Here is a 26,097-nt window from a genome sequence, read left to right on the forward strand (position 1 = left end):
GGAATTTTGGACCATTCTTCCAGAAGCGCATTTGTGAGGTCCCACACTGATGTTGGACAGAAGGCCTGGCTCTCAGTCTGCGCTCTAATTCATCCAAAGGTGTTCTATGGGGTTGAGGTCAGGACTGTGTGCAGGCCAGTCCAGTTCATCCACACCAGACTCTGTCCTCCATGTCCAAATGGACCTTGCTTTGTGCACTGGTGCACAGTCATGTTGGAAGAGGAAGGGGCCGGCTCCAAACTGTTCCCACAAAGTTGGGAGCATGGAATTGTCCCAAATGTCTTGGTGTGCTGAAGCATTCCCAGTTCCTTTCACTGGAACTAAGGGGCCCAGCCCAGCTCCTGAAAAACAACCCCACACCATAACCCCCCCTCCACCAAACTTTACACTCGGCACAATGCGCTCCCACAAGTATCGTTCTCCTGGCGACCGCCAAACCCAGACCCGTCCATCAGATTGTCAGATGGAGAAGTGCGATTGGTCACTCCAGAGAAGGCTCCTCCCCTGCTCTACAGTCCAGTGGTGGCGTGCTTTACACCACTGCATCCACCGCTTTGCATTGCACTTGCTGATGTATGGCTCGGATGCAGCTGCTCGGCCACGGAAACCCATTCCATGAAGCTCTGTGCGCACTGTTCTGGAGCTAATCTGAAGGACACATGAAGTTTGGAGGTCTGTACCAGTGACTCTGCAGACAGTCGTCCACCTCTTCGCAATATGAGCCTCAGCATCAGCTGACCCCGCTCCGTCAGTTTCCGTGGCCTACCACTGCGTGGCTGAGTTGCTGTCGTTCCCAAACACTTCCACTTCCTTATAATCCAGCTGACAGTTGACTGTGGAATATTTAGGAGCCAGGAAATGTCACCACTGGATTTGTGTCACAGGTGGCATCCTATCACAGTTCCACACTGGAATTCACTGAGCTCCTGAGAGAGACCCATTCTGTCCCAAATGTTTGTAAAAGCAGTCTGCATGCCTAGGGCTGGATTTAATCCACCTGTGGACATGGAAGGGACTGGAACAGCTGAGTCTGAGGATTGGGATGGGGAGACAAGACTTTTGGCAATATAGTGTATTTAATGACACAGTTTTTTTCTTTATGTACATGAACATAGATCTTGTGTTTGACAGAATCCTTCTATCTGAAGTGTCCAGTTCTAAACTAAAGAAATGTCATGACTGATTGGAACTAAATACATTAGATAATTACAAACCAAGGTTATTATCGTTAACAAAAACTAACAAAATGATGAAAACTAGAAATGTAAAAAATATTTTCGTTAACTGAAATGAATAAAATTTATAATTAAAAGAAAAAAAAAACATGACTAACTGAAACTGTGTTCTGTGTTTTCAAAACTAACTTAAATGTATAAAAATTCTGGATAAAATTCCCTTCGTTTTCATCTTTGTCAATGTCGGATTGATACAAAATCAATTTATTTCCCTCAAGCAATTTTAGCTGCTGGCACCATATGATATTTAACGGTCTGTCACTTCGTCACTTGTTGTTTAGGCGTCTTCTCATCCCCACTCTACCTGGAAACATGGAGACTAAAGTTGGGAGAAAGCAGCAGAGTCCTGTCTGGGATTTGTGTGAATACAACGGAAAAAAGAGAAAAGATATAAAGAAACTCAAACTAAACTAAAACTAAGCATTTAGAAAGTAATGAAAACTAATAAAAACCAGCAAACCTGCTGTAAAAACTAATTAAAACTAAGTGAATTAGAGAAAAAAAGTCAAAATTAAATAAAACTATAATGAAAAATCCAAAACTATTATAACCTTGATACAAACTGAAACATGAGTTCAAACCACAGTTGTTCACTGACATGGGGCTGTTTGGTTTGTCTCTGGTGTCTTATCTGTTGTTTCCACTGTTTGGTTCCATCTCTGGTTCCTTGGGTCAAAAATATGAGACAGTTTGATCAAAGTATCACACACTGACAATTCTAAAAGCTGCTCCATATGACTTAGACCAGGGGTTCCTAAAGTTCCCCCAATTTTTTTTTTTTTTTTTGAAAAATACATTAGTCATCATGTACTGAATACAAAATAAGTAATATGAATTAAAAATGAAATATGAAACACAATAAATACATTCATATAATAGTTTTATTGTTAATTATCTTCTTGAAGCTTTGGTAACATTTGAAGAACATTTATATTTTATGACTCAAAATGAGTTTATTTGAGTAGACAAGGAATTATTTTTTTGTTGGTGAAAGATTCATTTATTAATTAATGACCAATTTATTTATTTTTCTTATCAATGAAAAGGGGCACTTTTCAGTTTATATTTTCACACAAAATTTGCTTTAAAAATTTACATTTTTTATATATTACAGCTAAACATGTGGTTTGTTTCTATAGTTTTGTAAATATAAACAGATACCTTTGACACAAGAACTAATTTTGCCGAATGTTTTTCTATCAAAAATGCTGGAGCGACAGTTGGGGGTACTTAGATTAAAAAAACAAAAAAGTCTATTTCAGGGGGTGCTCCACTGTAAAAAGTGCTGGTCATGGTTTACGAAATGGAACAGAGAGTATAATATGTCACAGGGCATATTCTATCCAAACATTAGGACAGATGAATCTGTTCTACGGTACACAAATGTTTGGAGTCAGAACTTGTTGCTCAGACACATTCATATCCTTTCAGGTCCTAATCACTCTGTCATTACTTCATATAGAATTTCAATATTTAACTTATTACGGTATCTTGATAACTAGACCAACCATCACTTTGGACTTATTTGGTCTTTTTTAGTAAGTGAAAGTAGGAAAAGTTGATCTACTTTTATTCTGGAAGCATTTTGCTCATAGACCAGTGTTATTTGAATGGGTGAAAACAAATAGTAAAAATGTGAAACAACTCCTTTATTCCAGAAACAGCTGAAACAACTACCACAGTTGGTTGGGATTGGGCCATTTTCTGTCTTTCGGTCCTCGTCTCTTCTGTTGTTTGTGTTCATCCTGGCATCATGTGCATCACAATAAGTGTCCGTGTGAAACACAACAGTGGAACCAGTGTTTAACAGCAGAGAACTTAACCCTTTAAATCTGAAACCTAAAATGATCCGCCTGGACTTTTTTTTTTCTTATTTTGACATAAAAAGGTTAGAAAATATGCTGAGTGAGTCCGTTTGCCCGTTTTTCCCCAGATCTTTCCAAATCTAGCAATTATTTACAATTTAGTACACGTTATAATTCTGCTACAACAGCTTCTTCTTTAGCTTCTAGTACAGGTGTGATTGACATGACCATAATGACTCAGTAAAGCCAATAAAGCACAACATCTCAGTTTACAGAAACCATTGGAACTGTTCCAATTACACAAACAGTGAAAGTTTCCCATCCATCCAGACTGCATATGCACAGGGTGTGTCAGCGATGACACGTCAAGTTTTAAAGGGTTAAAGAAATAAAGCTTTGTTTCAGAAAAATTGTAATTGAATAATTGTTTTTAATCAATTGGAGGCAATTAATCATCTTAGCTCTACACTGTAAAAAAAAACAAAAAACGGAAATATTCCGGCAGCAGGGGTGCTGAAAAAGTACTGTTAAATAACAGAAAATAACATCTCATAAAAATACAGTAATTTTCCATAAGTAAATTACACTTTTTTGCCCTAACTTTACATGAGATTTTGCATATTTTTTAAATGTTTAATTAAGAATATTTACATGTATTAAAACAATGAAATTACATATATATGTATATATATATATATATATATATATATATATATATATATATATATATATATATATATATATATATATATATACACACACACACAGGGTGGGGAAGCAAAATTTACAATGAGCATTTAGTTGTTTTTTCTCAGCAGACACTACGTCAATTGTTTTGAAACCAAACATATACTGATGTCATAATCATACCTAACACTATTATCCATACCTTTTCACAAACTTTTGCCCATATGAGTAATCAGGAAAGCAAACGTCAAAGAGTGTGTGATTTGCTGAATGCACTCGTCACACCAAAGGAGATTTCCAAAATAGTTGGAGTGTCCATAAAGACTGTTTATAATGGAAAGAAGAGAATGACTATGAGCAAAACTATTACCAGAAAGTCTGGAAGATACTATTAAAGAAGAATGGGAGAAGCTGTCACCCCAATATTTGAGGAACACTTGCACAAGTTTCAGGAAGTGTGTGAAGACAGTTATTGAGAAAGAAGGAGGACACATAGGATAAAAACATTTTCTATTATGGACATTTTCTTGTGGCAAATAAATTCTCATGACTTTCAATAAACTAATTGGTCATACACTGTCTTTCAATCCCTGCCTCAAAATATTGTACATTTTGCTTCCCCACCCTGTATATACATATATATATATATATATATAATTTTCAATGACAGTAAGTTGTCCAATCCACTGATAAAAACTGTATTTGGACAGTTTATCAGTGCTTATACATGTTATACATTCACGAAAATACATTTATTCAACATTTTTGTTGTGAAACCTCCTGTAATTACATTAGAATCATTAATTATTATTAATTACTTTCTGCTAAATCTGGTGCAGGCATCTTGTTCTTTGAAACCAATGCCAATACTAACTGTTCTGTAAATAAATAAATAAATAAAATAAAATACTTGTATTTGTACCCTGTGAAAGGATAGGGAAGTTGTCTCCAAAAAGAGAAACCATTTTAGCCCATCTGCTGTGGAACAATTAATCTTGAATAAAAACACCTGAGTTACACAAGCGCACATTTTCAGTAGACCAAGCACAAGCCCGAAGAAAATATAAATGACAAACCAAAACCACTCCAAAACAACATTTTTACCTCCGCCAGGAGGTATTGTGATCACTTTGCTTTGTGTGTTTGTTTGTTTGCATGTTTGTTTGTTAGCAAGTTTACGGGAACACTATTCCAACCATCTTTCCCAAATCTTCGTCACAGATAGGCCTAGGCCCTGGGACCAACCCATTAAATTTTGGTCCCAGTAGGCCAAAGTTGAAGGTCACAGCAAGGTCACAACATGTACAATTTTCTTATCTGTCATCACTGAGCAATTTTTGAAAATTCATAAAAAATTCAAAATGACTCCCATTAGCCTCCAATTTGATCCACCCATAGCTTATAACAATCTGGCAGAAAACTGTCCACATCCACTGTGGAATGTGGACTCTGTGGACATTTCAGTTTAACATTGAAAATCCCATTTATGACATATTTTTCATTATAACTCAACAAATATTGTTTGGAATTTAATATAATCTGACAGACACATGACTGGTACCAAGCTTCAACTTTTTCTGCTGTATGGAACAACCTGGAAACTGTTGAATTTAAAAAGAAATAGTCGCTCCACACACGCACACCGTTTGGGGTGCTTGGCGGAGGTTTGCGTTCTCTGAACACTTGTTATTATTGTTGTTTCATGGGTGGAATTACTCAGAATTTTTTATTATGGAATACCAACCACAAATTCATAAAACACAGTTGCTTTGCCAAATCATTTGAGAAATTGTCTCGTTATATGTATTCTTTCGGCACACGAGGTGCATCACATTTGCAGGGCTTCATTTGGCTGCAACCATCACCACTGCCAGTAGATGTCACCCAAGGGAACTGAATGAAGCTTCAGGTGGTGGACCACTTCATGACACATGAATGGTTCAAAAAGCCTCGTTTGCATCTCCACATGTTGACACTGTTGATGTGTCGCTTAGTGGTAACATTTGGTGGATTTGAAATCATTCCAGGCTGCCTGGGTTCAGACAGTACAGTGGGTTGCTTCAGAGGACAGACTGGACAAATGATGAAAGTGCTTACTGAACGAAAGAGAGGTGGATGTATTCCATTTAATCTGAATATAATCTAAATAATATGACTAATACAGTGTGTCAAATGCAGAATTAGCAAAAAATATTTTATGGCAAGGAAGTATAAGTGAAAATGTGAAATTAAAGTGAGAGTTTTGTATAAATCATTGAGAACATTGGACTGCTTGTGGACTTGTTCATGAGGAGACAAGGCAAGGGTTTCACATTTTTATTGAGGAGGAGAAGTTTGCAGTAAGTTGGATGGAAGGTTATTTTTGTCTCTTTGATACCAGTTCTCCTGCTTTGGAGAACACGTTTTCACATGGAACAGAAGAGGAGGAGTGCATACAAATTTCACTGCAAGTTTGTAGAGGTGCCAAGAGGTATGGTTCTGATTCTTCCAATATTCCAGTGCACAGGATAATTAGCCCACACACAAAGGGAAAAAAACTAAAATAGAATTCTTCAGATTACATATGAACACAAAAGGGGATTGAGGACCGGCATGGAGGAGAAGAACTTCACTGATGCTAGTGTGACCGGTGGTATCGTCTCTGCGTTGTGTTTCTTTGTGGTCCGATGCAGAATGGACCTGCAGGACACAACGTTGCAATTGGAGGAGGAAACAGCACTCGCACTCTGTTTATTCTGGCTGGCAACATGCAAATCAAAACACAACCAGTCCTGACTACGGTCCAGCCCCAAACTAGAATGAAAAAGACAGCGGTTAGCACGCACCTCGTCCACCCATCAAACACATGCACAATCAGTTACTGTCGACACCCAATCCACTGGACCACCATGCAGACAACAATACAGATAAAATTAGATGTCAAAAAGAAACATAAAATCACTTAATAATACACAATGACAATGGATAACAATGGATAATCTACTTCTTCCCATTACAAAACATTTGAAAAGGGAAGAGGAAGGGGAGGAACCCGACTTTATTTTGGGGTAGCCCTGGAAATACACGAAGAAGAACGGACATAAACCAACGAGGAAGAGGGCAGAGGACCAAACAAAACACAGGACTACAACTAAAACAATGCCAGGTAAGAATAATGACAAAAATAACATTATTATTTGAATCAATGAACTTATAGTTTGCAAACATCCTGCACCACAAGGGGGCACTACTTCCAAATTTATCAGGATTTAAAACTACTATAATAATTATGTTACACTCGCAACAGTTCAACTCTCACCTGAAAGGTAGGCACGAATGAATGAATGAATGAATGAATGAATGGATGAATGAATAGATGAATGAATAGATGGGGAGAAAGTGAGGGGGGTTCAGAGGATAAAGAGGAGGGAGGACAGGAGCTGAGAAAGTGTATAGGGTACATGGGAGTATTATAGGGACATTATATACTCATAGATAGATTAAAAAGTCTAAATCATACTAAATACAATTAACTATTGACAGCAGTACTACGTTGATATACTAGTGGAAAATCTTTAGTAAGTTTTACATTATTGTCTGATCCAAAAACAAAACAAAAAAATTCAAAAACATGCTCTTCTTGTTCCATGAATCATAAAATGGAAACCTGTCATTGTTTAGTTGGTCTTTATTTTATTTGACTGACTCATACACTGATCACCATTTGCTCCTGTCACTTCTCATCCTGCTCTCTGAACATTTGCATTTGAAAAAGTGTGGTCGGTCACAGTGTCAAAAGAACTAAATCCCTCAAATCAAAACCCTTTAAAAGACTTTCATAAAACTTGTCATTTTCAAGACCTTTGTTCTTTTACATAGAAAACTATGTTCAAAACAGTAACGCACAGATAGGGATAGAGCACAAGTGTCAAACATGCGGCCCGGGGGTCAGATCTGGCCCTCCAAAGGTTCCATTCAGGCCTGTGGGATGAAAGAGCAAAAATGAACCTGAACAGTCCAGGCTGTCCAAATCATTTTGGTTCAGGTTCCACATACAGACCAATGTGATCTACAGTAAAAATAACAACACAATAACCCATAAATAATGACAACTATAAATTTTCTTTGTGAAAAATTATGTGGAAAAAATTTAAGTGAAAAAAATAACATTACACTGTGAAAATATTTACATTTACAAAACTATTTTTTCACAATAAAATGCAAATAAATACATAAATACAAACAAAGATGAACAACCTGAAATGTGTAATCTGAACAATATTCTGCCTGTTATTAATGTTTTGTGTATTTACGGATCCACTGTGATCTGTAGTTGTGTTAATAATAAGAGATGGAATATTGTAGAAATTGTTCAAATTTTAGTTCCAAACTCCAAAATTTTAACAATATTCTGCCTGTTACCAAATGTTTCTGGAACATGCTGTGTAATGTACTTGTATAAATAATAAGTCGAGGCATAATATTGTTAAAATTGCACTAATTTTTCAAATTAAGTTTCTGTTTTTTGAGGTTATTCACATCTTTTTTTGTAAAATGTCAATATTTTCATAATTCAATTGGGTTTTTTTGTACTAAAACAAAAAGAAAAACTTGGATTTGTCACTATTTATAGGTTATTAAGTCATTATTTTACTGGTCTGCCCACTTGAGATCAAACTGGGCTAAATATGGAACTGAACCAAAATGAGTTTGACACCTTTGGGACAGATGATAGAGTACATCCTGGGAGCCACACTAACATTTATCCCATAAAGACCCAGAGCTACCATTGTGGCAATTACAAAAATGAATATTTATCTCCATTTAAACTTAAGTGTTTTTCACCGTTTATTATAATATTATACTCTGCATTTTTAAGTGAAAATCAGGTATTTTCCAAATATGTAATTTAGTGATGTAGATGTTCCTAAAAATTCAGATTAAAGTTTAGGGTTATTATATCAGAAACAGAAAACTGATGAAAAAGTGACTTTTTCAGCAACTGTATCATGAACTGAACATAAACCCAGTGTGTCCATCCACTGTCGTTGATCCAACTCCATGGGTTTTACTGGGGAATCGATGTTGTAGAAGATGATGGTGTTTCCACGGTAATCGCGGAGCCTCTGAATGTCCAAATGGGTCATATCTGATGATAAACTGCATTTTACACCAATTATTTCAATGTATTAATAGGATTAGTGGATCAACAGGTATTAAACAGTTACATCAGTAGATGGTTTTGGTTGATGGTGGATATTTGGGTCTTTATGTGTTAAAGGAAATTTTAACATTTCATTCACATAAAGTAAAAATAGAACTAAAGCCAACAAAGCATGTCTGTTGAACAGTCAGTATGTTTGAAAGTATATACACATAAAATAGTACATGATGTGGGAATACAACTGTAAAGTGTAAATTTGTTATTTTTGTATTCTTGATTTCAGTAGTAACTTTGGTCATGTTTTGGACAGTATTGTTATGTTGTCAGTACAGTTATCCAGGTCTAAATGGTCTGTACCAGTGGCATATAATCAACTACTCACAATATACACAGTGCAAATGTGGTTGAAACACCAGATATATTGGTGACTTTAAAGGTTTAATGTACAAGTGTTCATCTGCTCCTTCATCTGTCAGCTGTGCTCCTCCAACCTCAACATCCCCACATTCTTCAGGACTCGGTCAACATTGGGAATGAGCTGTTCGTGGAAGTCCCACAGTCGTTTGTCCTCGTGGAGCTGCTCCAGCGGTAACCCCCGCTTAGAAAAACGAACGTGAATAATATGACAGAAATCTGGTGGAACGTTGTAACGTTGTCCAGAAAAGCTGAGCACATCATGCACTGAAGTTTGCACCACCATCCTGTAATGCACAGAGTCATTTACAGATTTGTATTAGTACTTAAATCTGTGCAGATGTGTGCAGATCAGGTCGTCTGATTCACAGGAAGTATGTGAATGAGGCCTGGCATTGAAAAGCAGTTTCATTACATGGCAGAAAACAACTTCCACGAACCTTAAAACAGTTAAAAACATTCATTTTAAGTCACAAGAACAAGAACCTCCATCATTTTTGACCAGGAAACAGGCAGAAAAAAATGTGTGGATGCATCTAAAATGTAAATTACACAGATGTCAACTGGAACAGGACTAAAACTATCATAGATCAGGGCTGGATTAGGACAAAAATTGGGCCTGGATTTTTTGGTCCAGACCGGCCCACCACAACCTGCACGCAGCAGCTGTACTGACTCACCTTATTAATGAACATACACACAAGCAGCTAATACCACCACTTTTACTGAACAATATCCCTTTGTACTCTGAAGCCTTCAATAAAACAACTCCACAGTTAGTGTGTTGTTCCTGCTCTTAATGATACAAAAGTGTTATTACTCACTAATTATAGTCTATACCTGGGCTGTTTGGGGTCTCTAGTGAGAAAATCTCCACTAGAGGTGTTGTCCTGGGCCTATCCCACATGTGGACATGATAAGTAGAGAAATATTATGGAATGGGTTAATGCTGCGGGAGACTTTGTCACCAATGTTTCATCAAATCTGTCAAACCTCAGTCATATCCTCAGTATCATGAATCTGTAAGTCTGTCTGTCATTACTCACCTGAATCTCTTCCCTCACGGTGAACGGTTTCTTAGTTGCATCCACCATAAACAAACCATATGTTTACAAACAGAGTCGGGAGGGAATTTTATTGTGACGTGCATTGTGGGAAACGGAGGCTTGCATTACTAACTGGCGGTGGCAGTGGCAGCGCATCCATATGATATTGTATGGATGAAACAAACACGACGCGGAAACGGCTGAAACGCAGGAATGGCTGGAGGGAAGCGGAGCAAGCAGAGCAAGCGGAGCTCCGCCTGGCAGCAGCAGCTGCAAGAAACACAACGGCTGGAGCTCCACTTCCTTTCAGCCGTTTCCACGTCATGTTTGTTTCATCCATATAATATCATATGAATACACTGCCGCTGCCAGGTGGCTGCACGAGCCTCCGCTTCCCACAATGCACATTGCAACAAAATTCCGATGATGCCCGAGTTACCTACTGGCTCTGTTAGTAAACACATGGATTGTTTACGGTGGATGACACTAAGAAATTGTTCACCGTGGGGGAAGAGATTGAGTAATCACAGAAAGATTAACTTATTCCTGATACTGAGGATATGACTGGGGTTTTAAAGATTTGATGAAAAATTGGTGACGAAAGTCTCCCGCACCTTTAAGTATCAACAAGATAACATGCAAAGAATTAGTCTGTATGCAATTACAACTTTGGCTAGTTGGATAAAGTATGGACAGAAATAGTATAAGGAAGAATCTTCTTCTCTGAAACCGTCAGTCAGAATTACTTGATATTTGTTGTGGAACATCTTTGGGGTGAGGTCTACCAAGTTTGTTCAAAGAATTAGGAAATACTGATTTTTACATTTTTGATGAATTTTTGAAATAAAAAAAAATCCCATTGGTTTATAATGGGACACATTTCAAAGTGCTATAACCTGAAAACAGTTGATGATATTGATATAATTACTATCTGCAAAAGATATGAAGTCACATATGGGCTTTCATTTGGTGACATGACCTGTGACCTTGAAAAGTCTAACCCAAGTTCATCTATGTCCAGATTTCTACAAACTTCCTCTCCTCCAGAATCAGCCAGAAGCAACTGAAATTCACTGCAGAGGTTCTTTAGGGCAAGCTCTACCAAGTTTGTTCAAAGAATTGAGAAATATAGATTTTTGAATTTTTGACAAAAGATAGGACATCACATATGGGCTTTCATTTGGTGCCATGACCTTTAACCTTAAGTGATCTTGAAAGGTCAAAATGAATGTCAGTTAATGTCTTTAAATATGCCGTTGGACTACAGGACCCTTGCTCCCATTTTTAACAGTTCTCGTTCAGTTTGCTGTGCACCCATATGTCTCTCCCTAGTCCCCCCCCCCCCTTCCCTTATCCCTCTCTTTAACCCTTTAACTGGTCATGTCAGTGGTCAATCCTCCAGAGTCGGGGTCTTCTCCAGGTTTCTAACTGTTAAAGGTAGTTTTTCCTTCCACTGTCACCAAGTGTTTACTCCTGGAGGATTCTGTTGGTGTCTGTGAACTGGTTTAAGAGTCTGGTTTAGACCAGCTCTAAATGGAAAGTGTCATGACACAACTTTTGTTACGACGTGGCATTATATGAATAAAATTTGATTGATTGATTGATAAATTGGAACACAGTAAGTTTTGAAGCATGTTAAAGCCTCCAGAAACAAAGGTCTGACCTAATTCTAATTCATCTGTGCATGTATGTGTGTTATTCCTCATATTTAGTATATAGAGGGGTCTTACTTTGGCTGAAGTATCATTTTGCCGGGGTGGTAAATGTTTTTATCAGGCTCTTCTTTGTAGATGTACTCCAAAATATTCATTCCTGGCACCCCGTTCCAGTGAGGCAGGTCAAACTTCTTGCTTGGCTCAGAGTAGATCTTGGGAAAGACATGACTCTCAATGCGGAACACAGCAGTCTGCAGGGAGTGGATATAAGACAAAACAGAAAGAGAGTGTACATTTAAAAAGCTCACAACCAAAGAGCAGTTTGAATCTTGTCTTTGACCATAGACTCTACATTTGGATGTTGATGCTGAAGCGTTTTCATCATAGACATCAGGTCAGGGTGTTGGTATGGGATGATGATCTCATCTATGTCATTCAGCAGGACATAGCGTGAGCGCGCCATGGATCTGTAAATGCAGTCATTGAGCGTGGTCATCTGGCCGTAGTAGTGCACGTCTCCTCCATGTTTGGAGAAGAGCCAGCCGGTAGAGGGCTTCAGATACCGATGGATTGGCCACGGAACAATCTCCACAAAACCCTCCTTCTAGTAGCTCTGCAGCAAACGGCCAAGGTCTCGACCACAGCTGGTGTTATAGATCACCACCCTGTCCACACCCAGCAGTCTGTGAAAAGATGAGGCCGAGGTTTAAAAAGGTCTAGAACATCAGAATAACTGTAATCAGCAGGAGAAAAGGGAGACGGAGGAGATATACGCAGTATTTCTACTTTAACCCTTAAAGATCCACAACTACTTTTTTTTTACAACATCCAAATTGTTTTGTTTGTCTTTCCCAAGTGATTTATCACCATTTATTAGAATATTATCCTTTAAATTTATATTTATCAGTGAAAATCAAGTATTTTACTGTATTTAGTTCACTGATTATGTAGATATTCATTAAAGCTGAGAGTAAATTCATAGTTTATTATATCAGAAACAGAGAAAACTGAAGATAGTGACTTCTTCAGTCAAATCTATCATTAACTGAACATAAACTCAGTGTGTCCATCCACTGTCATTGATCCAACTCCATGGGTTTTACTGGGGAATTGATGTTGTAGAAGATGACTGTTTCCGTGGTAACTACGGAGCCTTTGAACGTCCAAATGGGTCATATCTGATGACCATGAAATAATGACAGACTGCATTTTACACCAATTATTTACATGTATTGATAGGATTAGTGGATCAACTGTCATATCTCTGTCTGTTTTCTCTGCTTTTTTCTCTCTCTCTGACCCTTTAACCCTGACACACCTCCTAATTATCCTGATTCCACTCACCTGATGAGCGCACCTGCGTCTCATTAGGGGTGGGCTATATATTCACTGCTCTGATGTCTGTCGTTGCCAGATTGTTTTCTACCCCGTGTGAAACACTCCAGTGTTGTTCTTGCCTGATTCTCCGTGTCTGCTCCTGTTCGTCCCTGACCTGCCCTGCCAACCCGCCGCCTGATCCCCTGCCTGACTCGTCTGCCCGGTTCTGCCTTCTTCGTCCGTGCCCTGGTACTCGACCCGCCCTTTGCCCCTGACCACGTCTCTTCGTCCGCTGCCTGGTATCGACCTGTTTCTGCCTTAGACCCTGTCTTCTGTCACTGCCCCTCTGGATTCTACGGTCTCTCTGGTTACTGGATTATCTGCCTGTCCCCGACGTCCCCCTTCGCCTTACCACTTGTCAGCTTTCTGAGACTGTGTTTGAGACTGTGAGCTGTAACATTGAACACCTGTTACTTCTGCTAAGCTTCAGTAAAGGCTTTTCAAACTCATACCTCTGTGTTGGTCTGCGTCTGGGTTCCGGTTGTACCCGTTACATCAACAGGTTTTAAACATTTTAGATCAGTAGATGGTTTTGGTCTATGGTCGATGTTTGGGTCTTTAAGGGTCATGTGTTTTTAATCAGGGTTAGTTTTAAGGTAAAAAATGCCTTGCATGTGTTGTGTCCTGACCTGTACATCTCCAGGGTTTGAGTAAACTGAAGCACATTGTTGTAGTCTTCAAACAAGTTGGAGATGCAGACGGTGAAGTTAAACTGCAGTTTCATGTCTTCCTTCCCATCAGTCCGCTGGTTTCTTATTGGAAGCCACATAAATTTTGATTCATCCACATTAGAAGTTTGAGGAATTAGAGAAACATGTGTAGTGCTGCAGTTTGTAGGGATTTGACACATGACATCTGTGGTGACAAATGGAAAACCAAAATATTCTGGGTGCTGCAAAATCTTTGCTGGAGTGGCAGAAGTGAACAGTCTTCCACAGCAGAAAAGACAGCGAAGGGGCTGGATGGAGTCTACTCTGAATATACCAATGATGCGAACATCGTAACCTCTCTCTCTCTGGTCTTTGTAGGCTGAAACCATCAAGTGTTTGGTGTCACTGAGGGGGGTGATGGTCTGGGTAGTGACAGGTATGGAGCAAATGTCCAAAGTCTTGGAACGGACCAGGTTTGGGATGGACTGCTTCCATTTGTCAAGAAACATCAGGGTCAAGATAAAAATAGGAATGAAGATGATGATGATGAATCTTCGTCTGAAGATTTTCCCTTTGCCCATTCTGCTTCAGAGGGTGGACTCCAACCTGAGGCAGAGTTACAGACGTAGGATAATTCATTAACATCTGAAATCATTACAATAACTTTCATAAAAGTACCTCAGTGTATTGGTAGCATTTTCGCAAATCTGTCCAACTGTTTCTGAGATCAAAGATAATGAGGACCAGACAGAAGTGGAGACGTGAGGTTCACCTCATCTCTTCAATGTACAATTCTGAGCCAGATATCAATCTCATTGTGACATCTGTAGGGATGTCACAATGAGAAGAGTACACACCGTTTGAAAAAAAAAAAAAAGCTACACTGGAAAAAAAAAAAAAAAAGTTTGACCTGATTATTCCTGATTATTTGTTTTTGAGAAGCAGAAAGGCTAGAAGCTTAGGAGCGGGGTTCAAGTTGTTCTACCATGGTGTAGATGGGAAGAGAAATAGAGTAGGAATTATCTTGAGGGAGGATTTTGTGAGGAATGTTCTGAAGATGAAAAGAATGTCAGAGTAATGAACCTGAAGCTGGAAATCGAAGGCGTGATGTTCAGTGCTGATGATATAGAAAGGGTGAATCAAAACAAGTTTTTTGGAGTGATAATTGATGATAAAATTTGCTGGAAACCTCACATAAAAAATGTAGAAAACAAACTATCCAGAAGCATCTCAGTCCTGGCCAGAGCAAAGGGGATATTAGATTAAAAATCACTTCAGATTCTGTGTAATTCATTGATCTTACCTCATTTAAGTTTCTGTTTAGAGGTATGGGGAAATACATATGTGGTGGCGCTCTAGTTGTACTCTGTACTAGGAGCAGCGGCCTGATGTCCCTAATCATCGAACTTAATTTCGTTTGATATACTTTGTACTGTCAAATGACAATAAAGGCAATCAATCAAATCAATCAATCAATCAATCAATATAGAAGTTCATTACAAAGACTTTTTATATCGCAAAAAAGAGCAGTAAGAATTGTTCACAATGTTGGTTTTCCTGAACACACAAATCCACTATTTTTTCCAATCTAAAACTTTAAAACTCATTGACCTTGTGGAGTTCAAAACTATTCAAATAAAGCAAAGAATAACTGACTGCCTGGCAATATTCAACAAATGTTTTGTGAAAGAGGGGGAGTCTATGATTTATGAGGAAATTTCATTTAAAGATTCATAAAGTACACACTATATTAAAAAGTTTCTGTATTACTATCTGTGGAGTAAAATTGTGGAACAAATTGTTGTGTGGAGATAAAACAAATATCAAACAAAATTCAATTTAAAAAAGATAAAAAGAATTGATTCTTGAGACGTACAGTATTTAATAATGATGATGAGGCCTGTTTGTTTATGGATGATGTTGTACTGATAAATCTGCCGTAATTATTGAAGAAAATGGTTGAATTGTTGAGTCTGTTTATATGACTGAACTACCATGATCATTTTGTTGTGTATAATTCAGTTACTGCATTATGTATTTGTTGTGGTTTGATGCTAAAATTAGGAAAATAGTATTGTTTGATTCTTGTATTAAGTTAGGGATAAAGGTGTAAAAGCACTGAGGGGTAGGATTAAATAAATTCATACTTCTTCCTACTCCTTTTTGACCATGCAGTATTCAGACTTGTATGTTCTGAAGATAGATTCTGTCCATTTAAATGTTTTATTTTGTTTTATTTTGTTTCTTTGCATGTTCTAAATAAATAAATAAATAAATAAATAAATAAAACCAAAAATCGAATCAATGTTGTTAGTGGTTACACCCCGAAGGTAGGATGTGAGTTAGAGGAGAAGAAATTTCGGGGTGAGTTGGATGAAGTGATGCAGAACATCCTCAGAACTGAGAGCAGTGATTGGCGCAGACTTAAATGGACACGTTGGGGCAGAAAACAGAGGTGATGAGGAAGTGATGGGCAGGTTTGGTATCCAGGATAGAAAGCAGAAGGACAGATGGGAGTCGACTTTGCAAAAAGGATGGAAATGGCTGTAGTGAACACTTTCTTCCAGAAGAGGTGGGAACATAGGGTGACTTATAAGAGTGGAGGTAGGAGCACACAGGTGGACCAAATCTGGTGTAGACCATATGACCTGAAGGAGATCAGTGACTGTAAAGTCGTGGCAGGTGAGAGTGTAGCTAGACAGCACAGTGCAGTGGTGTGGAGGATGACTGGTGGTGAGGAAGATGAAGAGGACAAAGACAGAAGCAGAAGACAAAATGGTGGAAGCTCAAAAAGGAAGGATGTGGTGAGTTCTTCAGGGAGGAGTTGAGACAGGTTCTGGGTGGTCAGGAGGTGTTCCCACATGACTGGACAACTACAGATGACGTGTTCAGGGAGACAGGTAGGAGAGCACTTGGTGTGTCATTTGGAAGGAAACTAGATATGGACACTTGGTGGTGGAATGAGGAAGTGCAAGAGTGCAAACAGAGAAAGAGGTTAGCAAAGAAGAAGTGGGACAGTGAGAGGACTGAAGAGATTAGATGGGAGTACAGGGAGATGCAGCGTAATGCTGCGTTTCCACTAAATGGAACCGGCTCGGCTCAGCTCGGCTCAGCTTGGCTCGACTCGGGTACCAGATCCTATTCCTGGAGACCGTTTCCATTACAGGATACTACCAACTTTTCAGTACCTGGATGTCATAGTGATGCGGCACGTTACTTCTGTGTCGTCTGCTCTGAGAGTTGCTGATAAACTCGCTCGTTGCGTGTTGTCTCGTCAAATCCATGCTGAATTTTTACATCGGCCACCAAAGACTGAATGGTGTAGCTTTACAGGCTGTCATCATGTGGATTAACCTACAGCTACATTTACTGTAAACCTCCGCATCTGTTTTTTGTAAAACGGCGGGTCACAGAGACAACTCTCTGACCAATCAGTGGTCTGCAGTGTTTATACAGTGTTATAGTATCTGGTCCCCAGTCCTGGAACCTCGGCGGAGGTGATACCAAAACACTAGTACCGGGTACCAGATTCCAGGTCCTTTTTCGCAATGGAAATGCAAAAGGGCTGAGTCGAGTCGAGTAGAGCCAAGCAGGTACCATGCAGTGGAAACGCAGTGTAAGATGAAGGCAGAGGTGGCAAAGGCTGAGCAAAGGGTGTATGATGATTTGTATGCTAGGTTGTACGCTAAGGAGGGAGAGAATGATCTGTTAAGGATGGAGAGGCAGAGAGATAGAGATGGAAGGGATGTACAGTAGGTTAAGGTCATTAAAGATAGAGACGGAAATGTGTTGACACATGCCAGAAGAGTGATGGGAAGATGGAAGGAATACTTTGAAGAGCTGATGAATGAGGAAAATGAAAAAGAAGAAGAAAGCGTAGAAGAGGTGTTGGTTGTAGTAAGGTTGAAGTGAGGAGGGCATTGAAGAGGATGAAGAGTGGAAAGGCAGTTGGAGCTGATGATGTACCTGTGGACGTTTGGAAGTGTCTAGGAGAAGATTATTCAGTAAGATTTTAGAAAGTGAGAGGATGTCTGAGGAATGGAGGAGAAGTGTGATGGTGCCCATCTTTAAGAACAAAGGAGACATGCCGAGTTGTGGTAACTACAGGGGAATAAAGTTGATGAACCATATGATGAAGCAATGGGAAAGAGTAGTGGAAGCTAGGCTAAGGGCAGAAGTGAGCGTTTGGGAACAGCAGTATGGGTTCAAGCTGAGAGAGAGTCCAACAGATGCAGTATTTGCATTGAGGATGCTGATAGAGAAGTACAGAGAAGGTCAGAAGGAGTTGCATTGTGTCTTTGTAGATCTAGAGAAAGCATATGACAGGGTGTCCAGAGAGGAGGTGTGGTTTAGGATGGGGAAGTCTGGTAGAAGTATGTTAGAGTAGCACAGGACATGTACCAGAGCTGTAAGACAACAGTGAGGTGGACTGTAGGTAGGGATGGGAATCGATAAGAATTTAACAATTCTGACTCCATTATCGATTTTGCTTAACGATCCAATTCCTTATCGATTCTCTTATTGATTCTCATTGGGTGAGGGAGTAAAAGAGTACAAATAATAATAACAGATGATGCCAGGCCAGGTCTGGGGGGCGGGGGGGGCATACAGTGAAAATTAAACTAAAGACACTTTACTAATTCCGCTATTGCCACATTTCCACTATGTGGAACCGGTTCGACTCTGCCTGTCTCCCATTGTTGTGCACCTCATTTCATTTCCCCTACCTTCAGAAACTTGTATTTGAGGGGGTACGACATTTGTTGCCTGCACCGGAGCCAAAACTGGACCTGGATGATGGCCTGGTGTTCACTCTGCCACTAGATTCACAGGCGCCGCTAAGTAACGAATCAAATGAATCACATGCTGTGGACAAATGTTTGAGCAGATTGGAGGGATTCCACCCTTTAGAAGAAATGGAAGCTTTGATAGTGTTCCAGTAAATCTGGTGTCATCTTTTTAGACCGTTTCTGCCTTAACGCCATGTTGGCTACGTTCTGACCAAAACAATGCAACGTACATGTGACATCATCACGCGTGCGCAACTAAGGCAGAATCGATTAGCAGAATCGTTAAGCAGGCAGGCAAATGATTCAAAGGAATCGAGCTACTGGGATCCGGTTCTCAAAAAGAACCGCTTCTCGATTCCCATCCCTAACTGTAGGTGTGACATAATAGTTGAAGGTGGAGGTGGGAGTGCATCAGGGGTCAGCTCTGAGCCCCTTCTTGTTTGCTGTGGTGATGGACAGACTGACAGACTGGACTATGATGTTTGCAGATGACATTATGATCTGTGGCGAGAGCAGGGAACAGGTGGTGGAAAACCTATAGAGATGGAAGTTTGGTCTGGAAAGGAGAGGGATGAAGATCAGTCACAGCAAGACAGAATGTGTGTGAAGGAGAGGAACCAAAGTGGAACAGTGAAGTTACAGGGAGCAGAGATAAAGAAGGTGGAGGGTTGTAGGGGCTAGGGTCAACAGTCCAGAGCAACAGTGAATTTGGAGGAGGTGAAGAAGTGTGTGGAAGCAGGTTGGAATGGGTGGAGAAAAGTGTCAGGTGTGTTGTGTAATGAAAGAGTGTCAACAAGAATGAAAGGAAAAGTGGAGAAGACAGAGGTGAGAGCAGCCATGTTGGACGGGTTAAAGACAGTGGACCTGACAGGAGGCAGAGCTGGAGGGAGCAGAGGTTCAGAAGATCAGGTTGTCTTTGGAGGGACCAGGATGGATCAGATCAGGAATGAGGACATCAGAGGAACAGCACATGGTAGATGTTTTGGAGAAAAAGTCCGAGAGCTCAGACTGAGATGGTTTGGACATGTACAGAGGAGGGATGGTGGATATATTGGTAGAAGGATGATGAGGTTGGAACTGCCAGGCAGGAGGTGTAGAGGAAGACCAAGACCAGGTTTATGGATGGAGTGAAAGACATGAAGGTAGTTGGTGTGAGAGAAGAGGATGCAGAGGATAGAGTTAAATGGAGGAAGATGATTGGCTGAGGCGACCACTGAAGGGAACAGCCCAAAGGAAAAGAAGAAGATTATTTCTTTTTGACTGTGTTCATCTCAGGGGAGGGTCTGTGGGGGTTTAATGGACCTCCTTGTGGTGTTCTTGCAGTTTTTCTTGGTACACTTGTAAAAATCACAGCAGGAGTAAGTTTAGGGGTCCCCACCGTACCATACATCCATAAGGACAAAATTATTTGACACTGAATTATGGCACGTTGTACACAACTAGTGTATATTTCTTAATATATTACACACACCAAAGCTACATTTGAACACAGTGACAGTAAAATAACAAAGACTGGAAAAATATGAACTAACTTTGGTGCGGGAGGCTGGGGTTTGTGTCCTGGTCAAGGTGTTCCCAGTTACCGATGGGCTTACCACCTGTCAGAACAGCCATAAGGGCAGTGGTTCCCAACCTTTTTTGGCTCATGACCCCATTTTAACATCACAAATTTCTGGCGACCCCAGACATTCAACACAGAGACCTTTTTTTTTTGCTTTAATAGTTTGCTATACTATGTTGCAAACAGATATTATTTTTAGGTGACATTTAGGCAGTATAATGTATATTATTATGGACGGAGGCAGAAAAACCAGGTGTAGATTACTGCACAAAGTGAGAATGTGATTTTCCTTGGTCAGGATCTGTCCAGTCAGTCCAGCTGTGGTTTACAAGGCTGACAATTAATACTGAACAAACAAGAGCTCAAACTATGAATTATGAAAGAGCTGCAGCATCTGAAACTGACCACAATGAACATTTGACAGATAAACAGTACCACAGTGCTTCAGGTTTCAGCTTCAGAGTTTGGCATGTCTGTCATGTATTGGGATTGTCTCTGTCAACTCACCATATATTTTGTATAAGTATGTTTTTTGTTTTGTTTTGATCAATTACTAGAAATTTCAGGCGACCCAATTTGAATTCCAGACGACCCCACGTGGGGTCCCGACCCCAAGGATGACAAACACTACATAAAAGGCTGGTGCACTGTAGCCAGGTGGAGGTGGACACATCCTCGCTTCAGCTGCTTCCCATGACCCAGTTTCAGATAAGCAGTAGAACATGACATGACAAATTTTGCATTTTGTTTTATTTTATTATTTTTTTTAATAAAGGGCAGACAACAGTAAAATAAAACAGAAACAGTACACAAACAGGTGATAAAGTGCACTCATTAAAATAAAATATTATCTATGAAATAAATATAAAAAAGTTTACAAGCAAGAAGGTTTTAACAATTAACATTCAAATAAACGTAATTACAGTTTTTTTTCAACCTTGCTTGTACTCCTCACCTCTATTCCATCTTTTCTGCTCGACTTGTTAAAGAATTTTCAGTTGAACTTTGAAATTCTCCAATAACATTACATGTTTTTCTGTGGTCTGGACTTGTCTCATGTGATTTATTATAGATCCAGTTTTGACCCAAACATTTTGACCCTTTGTTATGAGTCTTGAGGATTATTTAGAAAAGAGTTTACAGCAGAAGCAGTCGACTGCATCTGTCTGCATTGAGTAGAAGAACCAGGAGCACGTTCTTATTTTTTTCTCCATTAGCAAGTTTCGTAAATGTATAATGGTAACGGAAATTTCTGTGTGAATGGGATTTGGGAAACGTAAAGTCTCCACCTGCTTGAAGGGACCTCTGTTCCCCAAATCAGTGCTCACTTGGTCTGACAGGTCAGGTGGACCCAGTTCAGGATCAAGTGGATCTGGCCCAGACTGAGTGGTTTTTCCTGAGCTTGAAGGCTGCTCTTCTTATTACGTCTTCATTGTAGCTGTTAAAGAAAATATGTCAATACATTTACAGATGCAATACACAGTTTTAATTGAGACACAATTTGTAGCAAAATAAAAAGTACCAGGTGTGTCACCAGGACCAGCCAGTGGTAAAAGCTCCAGGATGAAACTGCCTTCAGCCGTCATGATCATGAGCTAGGCCAATCAGCTGACCAGGCTCACCAGAGCCCGCAGACGTTAAAACAAAAGAACCCAGTAAGAGAATTGTTTTGCCTGGTACATGGAGGATTGTCAAAATAAAACCTAGTTCATTCATTATATTATGCAATTAATTCAAGAAAGAAAATCAGAAAGTAAGTACAGGACAAGGTACTAAATAGGGGGGGTCATGCAAAAAACAAAAACATATCCATAAAATCTATAACATTTTAAAGTTTTCAATGTTGCACTTCATTATTTCTTAGACATTGTAAGCAATGTTTCAATATAAGATACAATTTCCTTTGAAAATTGCTGCATGTGTGTTATTTCTGGATAGTTTTTCAGACCTTGTATTTGTACATCACTAGCCTCCTTAAACTGAAATCTAAAAGGTAGAATTTCTCAATACTTAGTTCAAACTTTAAATCTTTTCATTCAAATCACAATCTCCTTCACACCAAGATACCGATGTAAGATTTATGAGTGAACTGAAATGTTCACAATGTAGTGTAAATGTGTTCTTTTATTGGAAGCTCTAAGGACGAGTCTGGATTCAGATCGGTCTCACAAAGTTGACAAAATTTATTCAGATCACAAATAAGGTGGACACTCAGCGCTGAGGACTCAAACACAATGAGCCCCGAACATAACATGAAATGTACATTTATTGACCCTGTGGGCGGGCTCACCCATACAAATGGGTTGGTCTTTAACTTAGCGTTATCTAAAAAGATGAAACAGATGTGGGGCCTTAACTCTACGTCAGCTTATGCTAACAGTAAGTTTACCCTTATCACCTATATTTGACAACACTATGTGTGTGAATGTGTGTGTTGAGATGTGTATCTAGAAGAACAGAACCTACTTAACTCTTGTGCAGACAGATGGTTCCTATTTTAACAAGCTTAACCTAGTGATAACATACTTAAACTACAGCAGAGTACGACATAAATCCTGGTCATGAAGAACTCACTATTAACGTTTTTGAAGTAAAATGGATTAAACAAAAGAATCCTATGTTAAAACAATAACTAATTAATACTAAAACAATTCATCCTAAAACTTCAATATCTAAAGTAAAATATATTTCAGTAGCAATGATGATTGTTCTTTAGTTGATTTCGTGCTCTTTCACTAACTTAGCTCCAGGGTGAGCGGTTGTCTCAGTTACCTTTAGTTGTCCATTCCTATATTTTTTAAGGACTGTGGGCTCTGGTGAGCCTGGTCAGCTGATTGGCTTGGCTCCAGCTCCTCATCTGGTTGGCTGAGGGCAATGCAGCCTCCCAGGCTGCGCTGCCTGGAAGTCGACGGCTGAAGGCAGTTTCACCCTGAAGTGTGGTAAAGCAGTGGAAAGGCAAGCCTCAGCCTCAGAGTGAGATGGGCGTTGAATAAAATAAACCAACTATTGTAAATGTGTTTATTTATGTTAAATCTTAAAGGTGCGGGAGAGTTTTGTGACCAGTTTTTCATCAGATCTGTCAAACCTCAGTCATATCCTAAGTATCACAAATCTGTAAATCTGTCTGTCATTACTCACCTGAATCTCTTCCCTCACGGTGAACAGTTTCTTAGCGCCATCCACCAAAAACAAACCATGTGTTTACAAACAGAGCTGGGAGGTAGCTCGGGCATCTTCGGAATTTTGTCACGACGTGCATTGTGGGAAACAGAGGTTGGCACAGCCGCCTGACAGCGGCAGCCCTGGCAGCAGCTGCTACAGACACAAGGCAGAAACGGCAGGAGCTCCCTTCCCTCTATGCATATTCCTCCAGCCGTTTCCGCGTTTCAGCCGTTTCCGCATCGTGTTTGTTTCATCCATATAATATCATATGGTTGCATGGTCGCTGCTGCTGCAAGCGGCTGTGTAAACCTCCGTTTCCCACAATGCACGTCGCGACAAAATTCTGAAGATGCCCGAGTTCCCTCCTGGCTCTGTTTAAACACAGTTTGTTTCTGGTGGATGGAACTAAGAAAGTGTTCACCGTAATGCAAGAGATTCTGGTGAGTAATCACAGAAAGACTTACAGATTCGTGATCCTGAGGATATGACTGAGGTTTGACAGATTTGATGAAAAACTGGTCACGAAAGTCTCCAGCACCTTTAAAGACAGTCAAGGTTGTTTTTGTAAACAAAAATCTGCCAACATATTGTCAACTTACCAGTAACAATGCCAATCTTCTCTTCACCATAAGCAGTGGGGGTGCCTCCAGATGTTGTGGGAATGGATTAAAAAAAAAAGGGAAAAATAATGGAAATTAATATGGACAGCAACTTTGTGATGAAATGACCAATTGCAGCCAGCTTACACATGGAAAAAAAATAGAAACTAAAAAAAAAATAGTAATTTAGGAAGTTTTATCTTACCCGTTCACCTTACCAGGCTCCTTACATCAAATTTAAAAATACAATTAATCAATAGTATCATGGAGTTGATGTTAAAAAAAAAAACAAAAAAACCCCCAAAACATTGTGGAAGTTGTTTCAGAGTAAAGCTGTTCATTATAGTATAAGATGGTACAAACAATATAAATACTGAGTTTATGACTGACACAGATAAAAGGGTATGAGGAGTATGAGACCAGCATTAACCACAACATTTGAAAAAAGTCGAGTCCCACTAGTTTTCATACTCACATCTAAGTGTGTGAAATTTCTTCTGTCTTTTTTAACTAAATGTATTCACTGGACTGAGAAAATGCATTTGGCATGTATGCACTTAACATTATCTGGAGGTGAAAGTGGTGTTTATTTACTATGAGTCAGGACGTTGTGGCGGCGCTGCAGTTGGCCACTAAAAGGACAATGTACAGAAACTCCACCCAGACCAGCATACAGTATTAACCATTAAACAACTGCTGTCATTATGTGTTCATAGCCAAATGTATTTTACTTTACCTTGACTGTGTTGTTCCTCTTCTTCAAGTTCTTTCTTTTTCTGTTTTTCTGCACCAGGTACAGTCGTTTAGACACCATACTGACTGAGGCCTCATCCAAGTTTCCATTCCTAATACAGGTTTCACTGTTGATGGTAAACGCCTGCAGCAGCTCCTATACACAGTCTGAGGTTGTAGCTCGTCATCAAATGCAACCAAATGACACTTAATGTGGCTGCGGGGATGTTTTCGCATTGTTCTGTGGTGTTTGGCATTCTATGTTTTGTTCTGTGTTCTGTTCTATGTTCTGTTCTATGTTTCTATTCTATGGTCTATTCTATGTTCTGTTCTATGTTCTGTTCTATGTTTCTATTCTATGTTCTGTTCTATGTTCTGTTCTATGTTTTTATTCTATGTTCTGTTCTGTGTTCTGTTCTATGTTCTGTTCTGTGTTCTGTTCTATGTTCTGTTCTATGTTTCTATTCTATGGTCTATTCTATGTTCTGTTCTATGTTTCTATTCTATGTTCTGTTCTATGTTTTTATTCTACGTTCTGTTCTATGTTTCTATTCTATGTTCTGTTCTATGTTTTTATTCTATGTTCTGTTCTGTGTTCTGTTCTATGTTCTAATCTATGTTCTGTTCTGTGTTCTGTTCTATGTTCTATTCTATGTTCTGTTCTGTGTTCTATTCTATGGTCTATTCTATGTTCTGTTCTATGTTTCTATTCTATGGTCTATTCTATGGTCTATTCTATGTTCTGTTCTATGTTCTGTTCTATGTTTCTATTCTATGGTCTATTCTATGTTCTGTTCTATGTTTCTATTCTATGGTCTATTCTATGTTCTGTTCTATGTTTCTATTCTATGTTCTGTTCTATGTTCTATTCTATGTTCTGTTCTGTGTTCTATTCTATGGTCTATTCTATGTTCTGTTCTATGGTCTATTCTATGTTCTGTTCTGTGTTCTGGTCTATGTTCTATTCTATGTTCTATTCTATGGTCTATTCTATGTTCTGTTCTATGGTCTATTCTATGTTCTGTTCTGTGTTCTGGTCTATGTTTCTATTCTATGGTCTATTCTATGTTCTGTTCTATGTTCTGTTCTATGTTTCTATTCTATGTTCTGTTCTATGTTTCTATTCTATGTTCTGTTCTATGTTCTGTTCTATGTTTTTATTCTATGTTCTATTCTATGTTCTGTTCTATGTTCTGTTCTATGTTTCTATTCTATGTTCTGTTCTATGTTCTGTTCTATGT

At 39.2% G+C, this 26,097-nt stretch overlaps 1 protein-coding gene across 1 annotated transcript; it reads right to left on the bottom strand.

Moving 5' to 3' along the window:
* Positions 1-9,300: 9,300 nt before the first annotated feature.
* LOC115413848 (glycosyltransferase family 92 protein F13G3.3-like) lies at positions 9,301-24,460 on the bottom strand. The gene is given in 7 exon segments (XM_030126966.1): positions 9,301-9,571; positions 12,061-12,236; positions 12,338-12,668; positions 13,992-14,618; positions 21,692-21,801; positions 21,886-23,292; positions 24,125-24,460. Coding segments are annotated over 4 exon segments (1,380 nt in total). The 5' UTR covers positions 14,594-14,618; positions 21,692-21,801; positions 21,886-23,292; positions 24,125-24,460.
* Positions 24,461-26,097: the final 1,637 nt, after the last annotated feature.

The sequence above is a fragment of the Sphaeramia orbicularis genome, chromosome 22 (genome assembly GCF_902148855.1).
Source record: "Sphaeramia orbicularis chromosome 22, fSphaOr1.1, whole genome shotgun sequence".
Lineage (NCBI taxonomy): Eukaryota > Metazoa > Chordata > Actinopteri > Kurtiformes > Apogonidae > Sphaeramia > Sphaeramia orbicularis.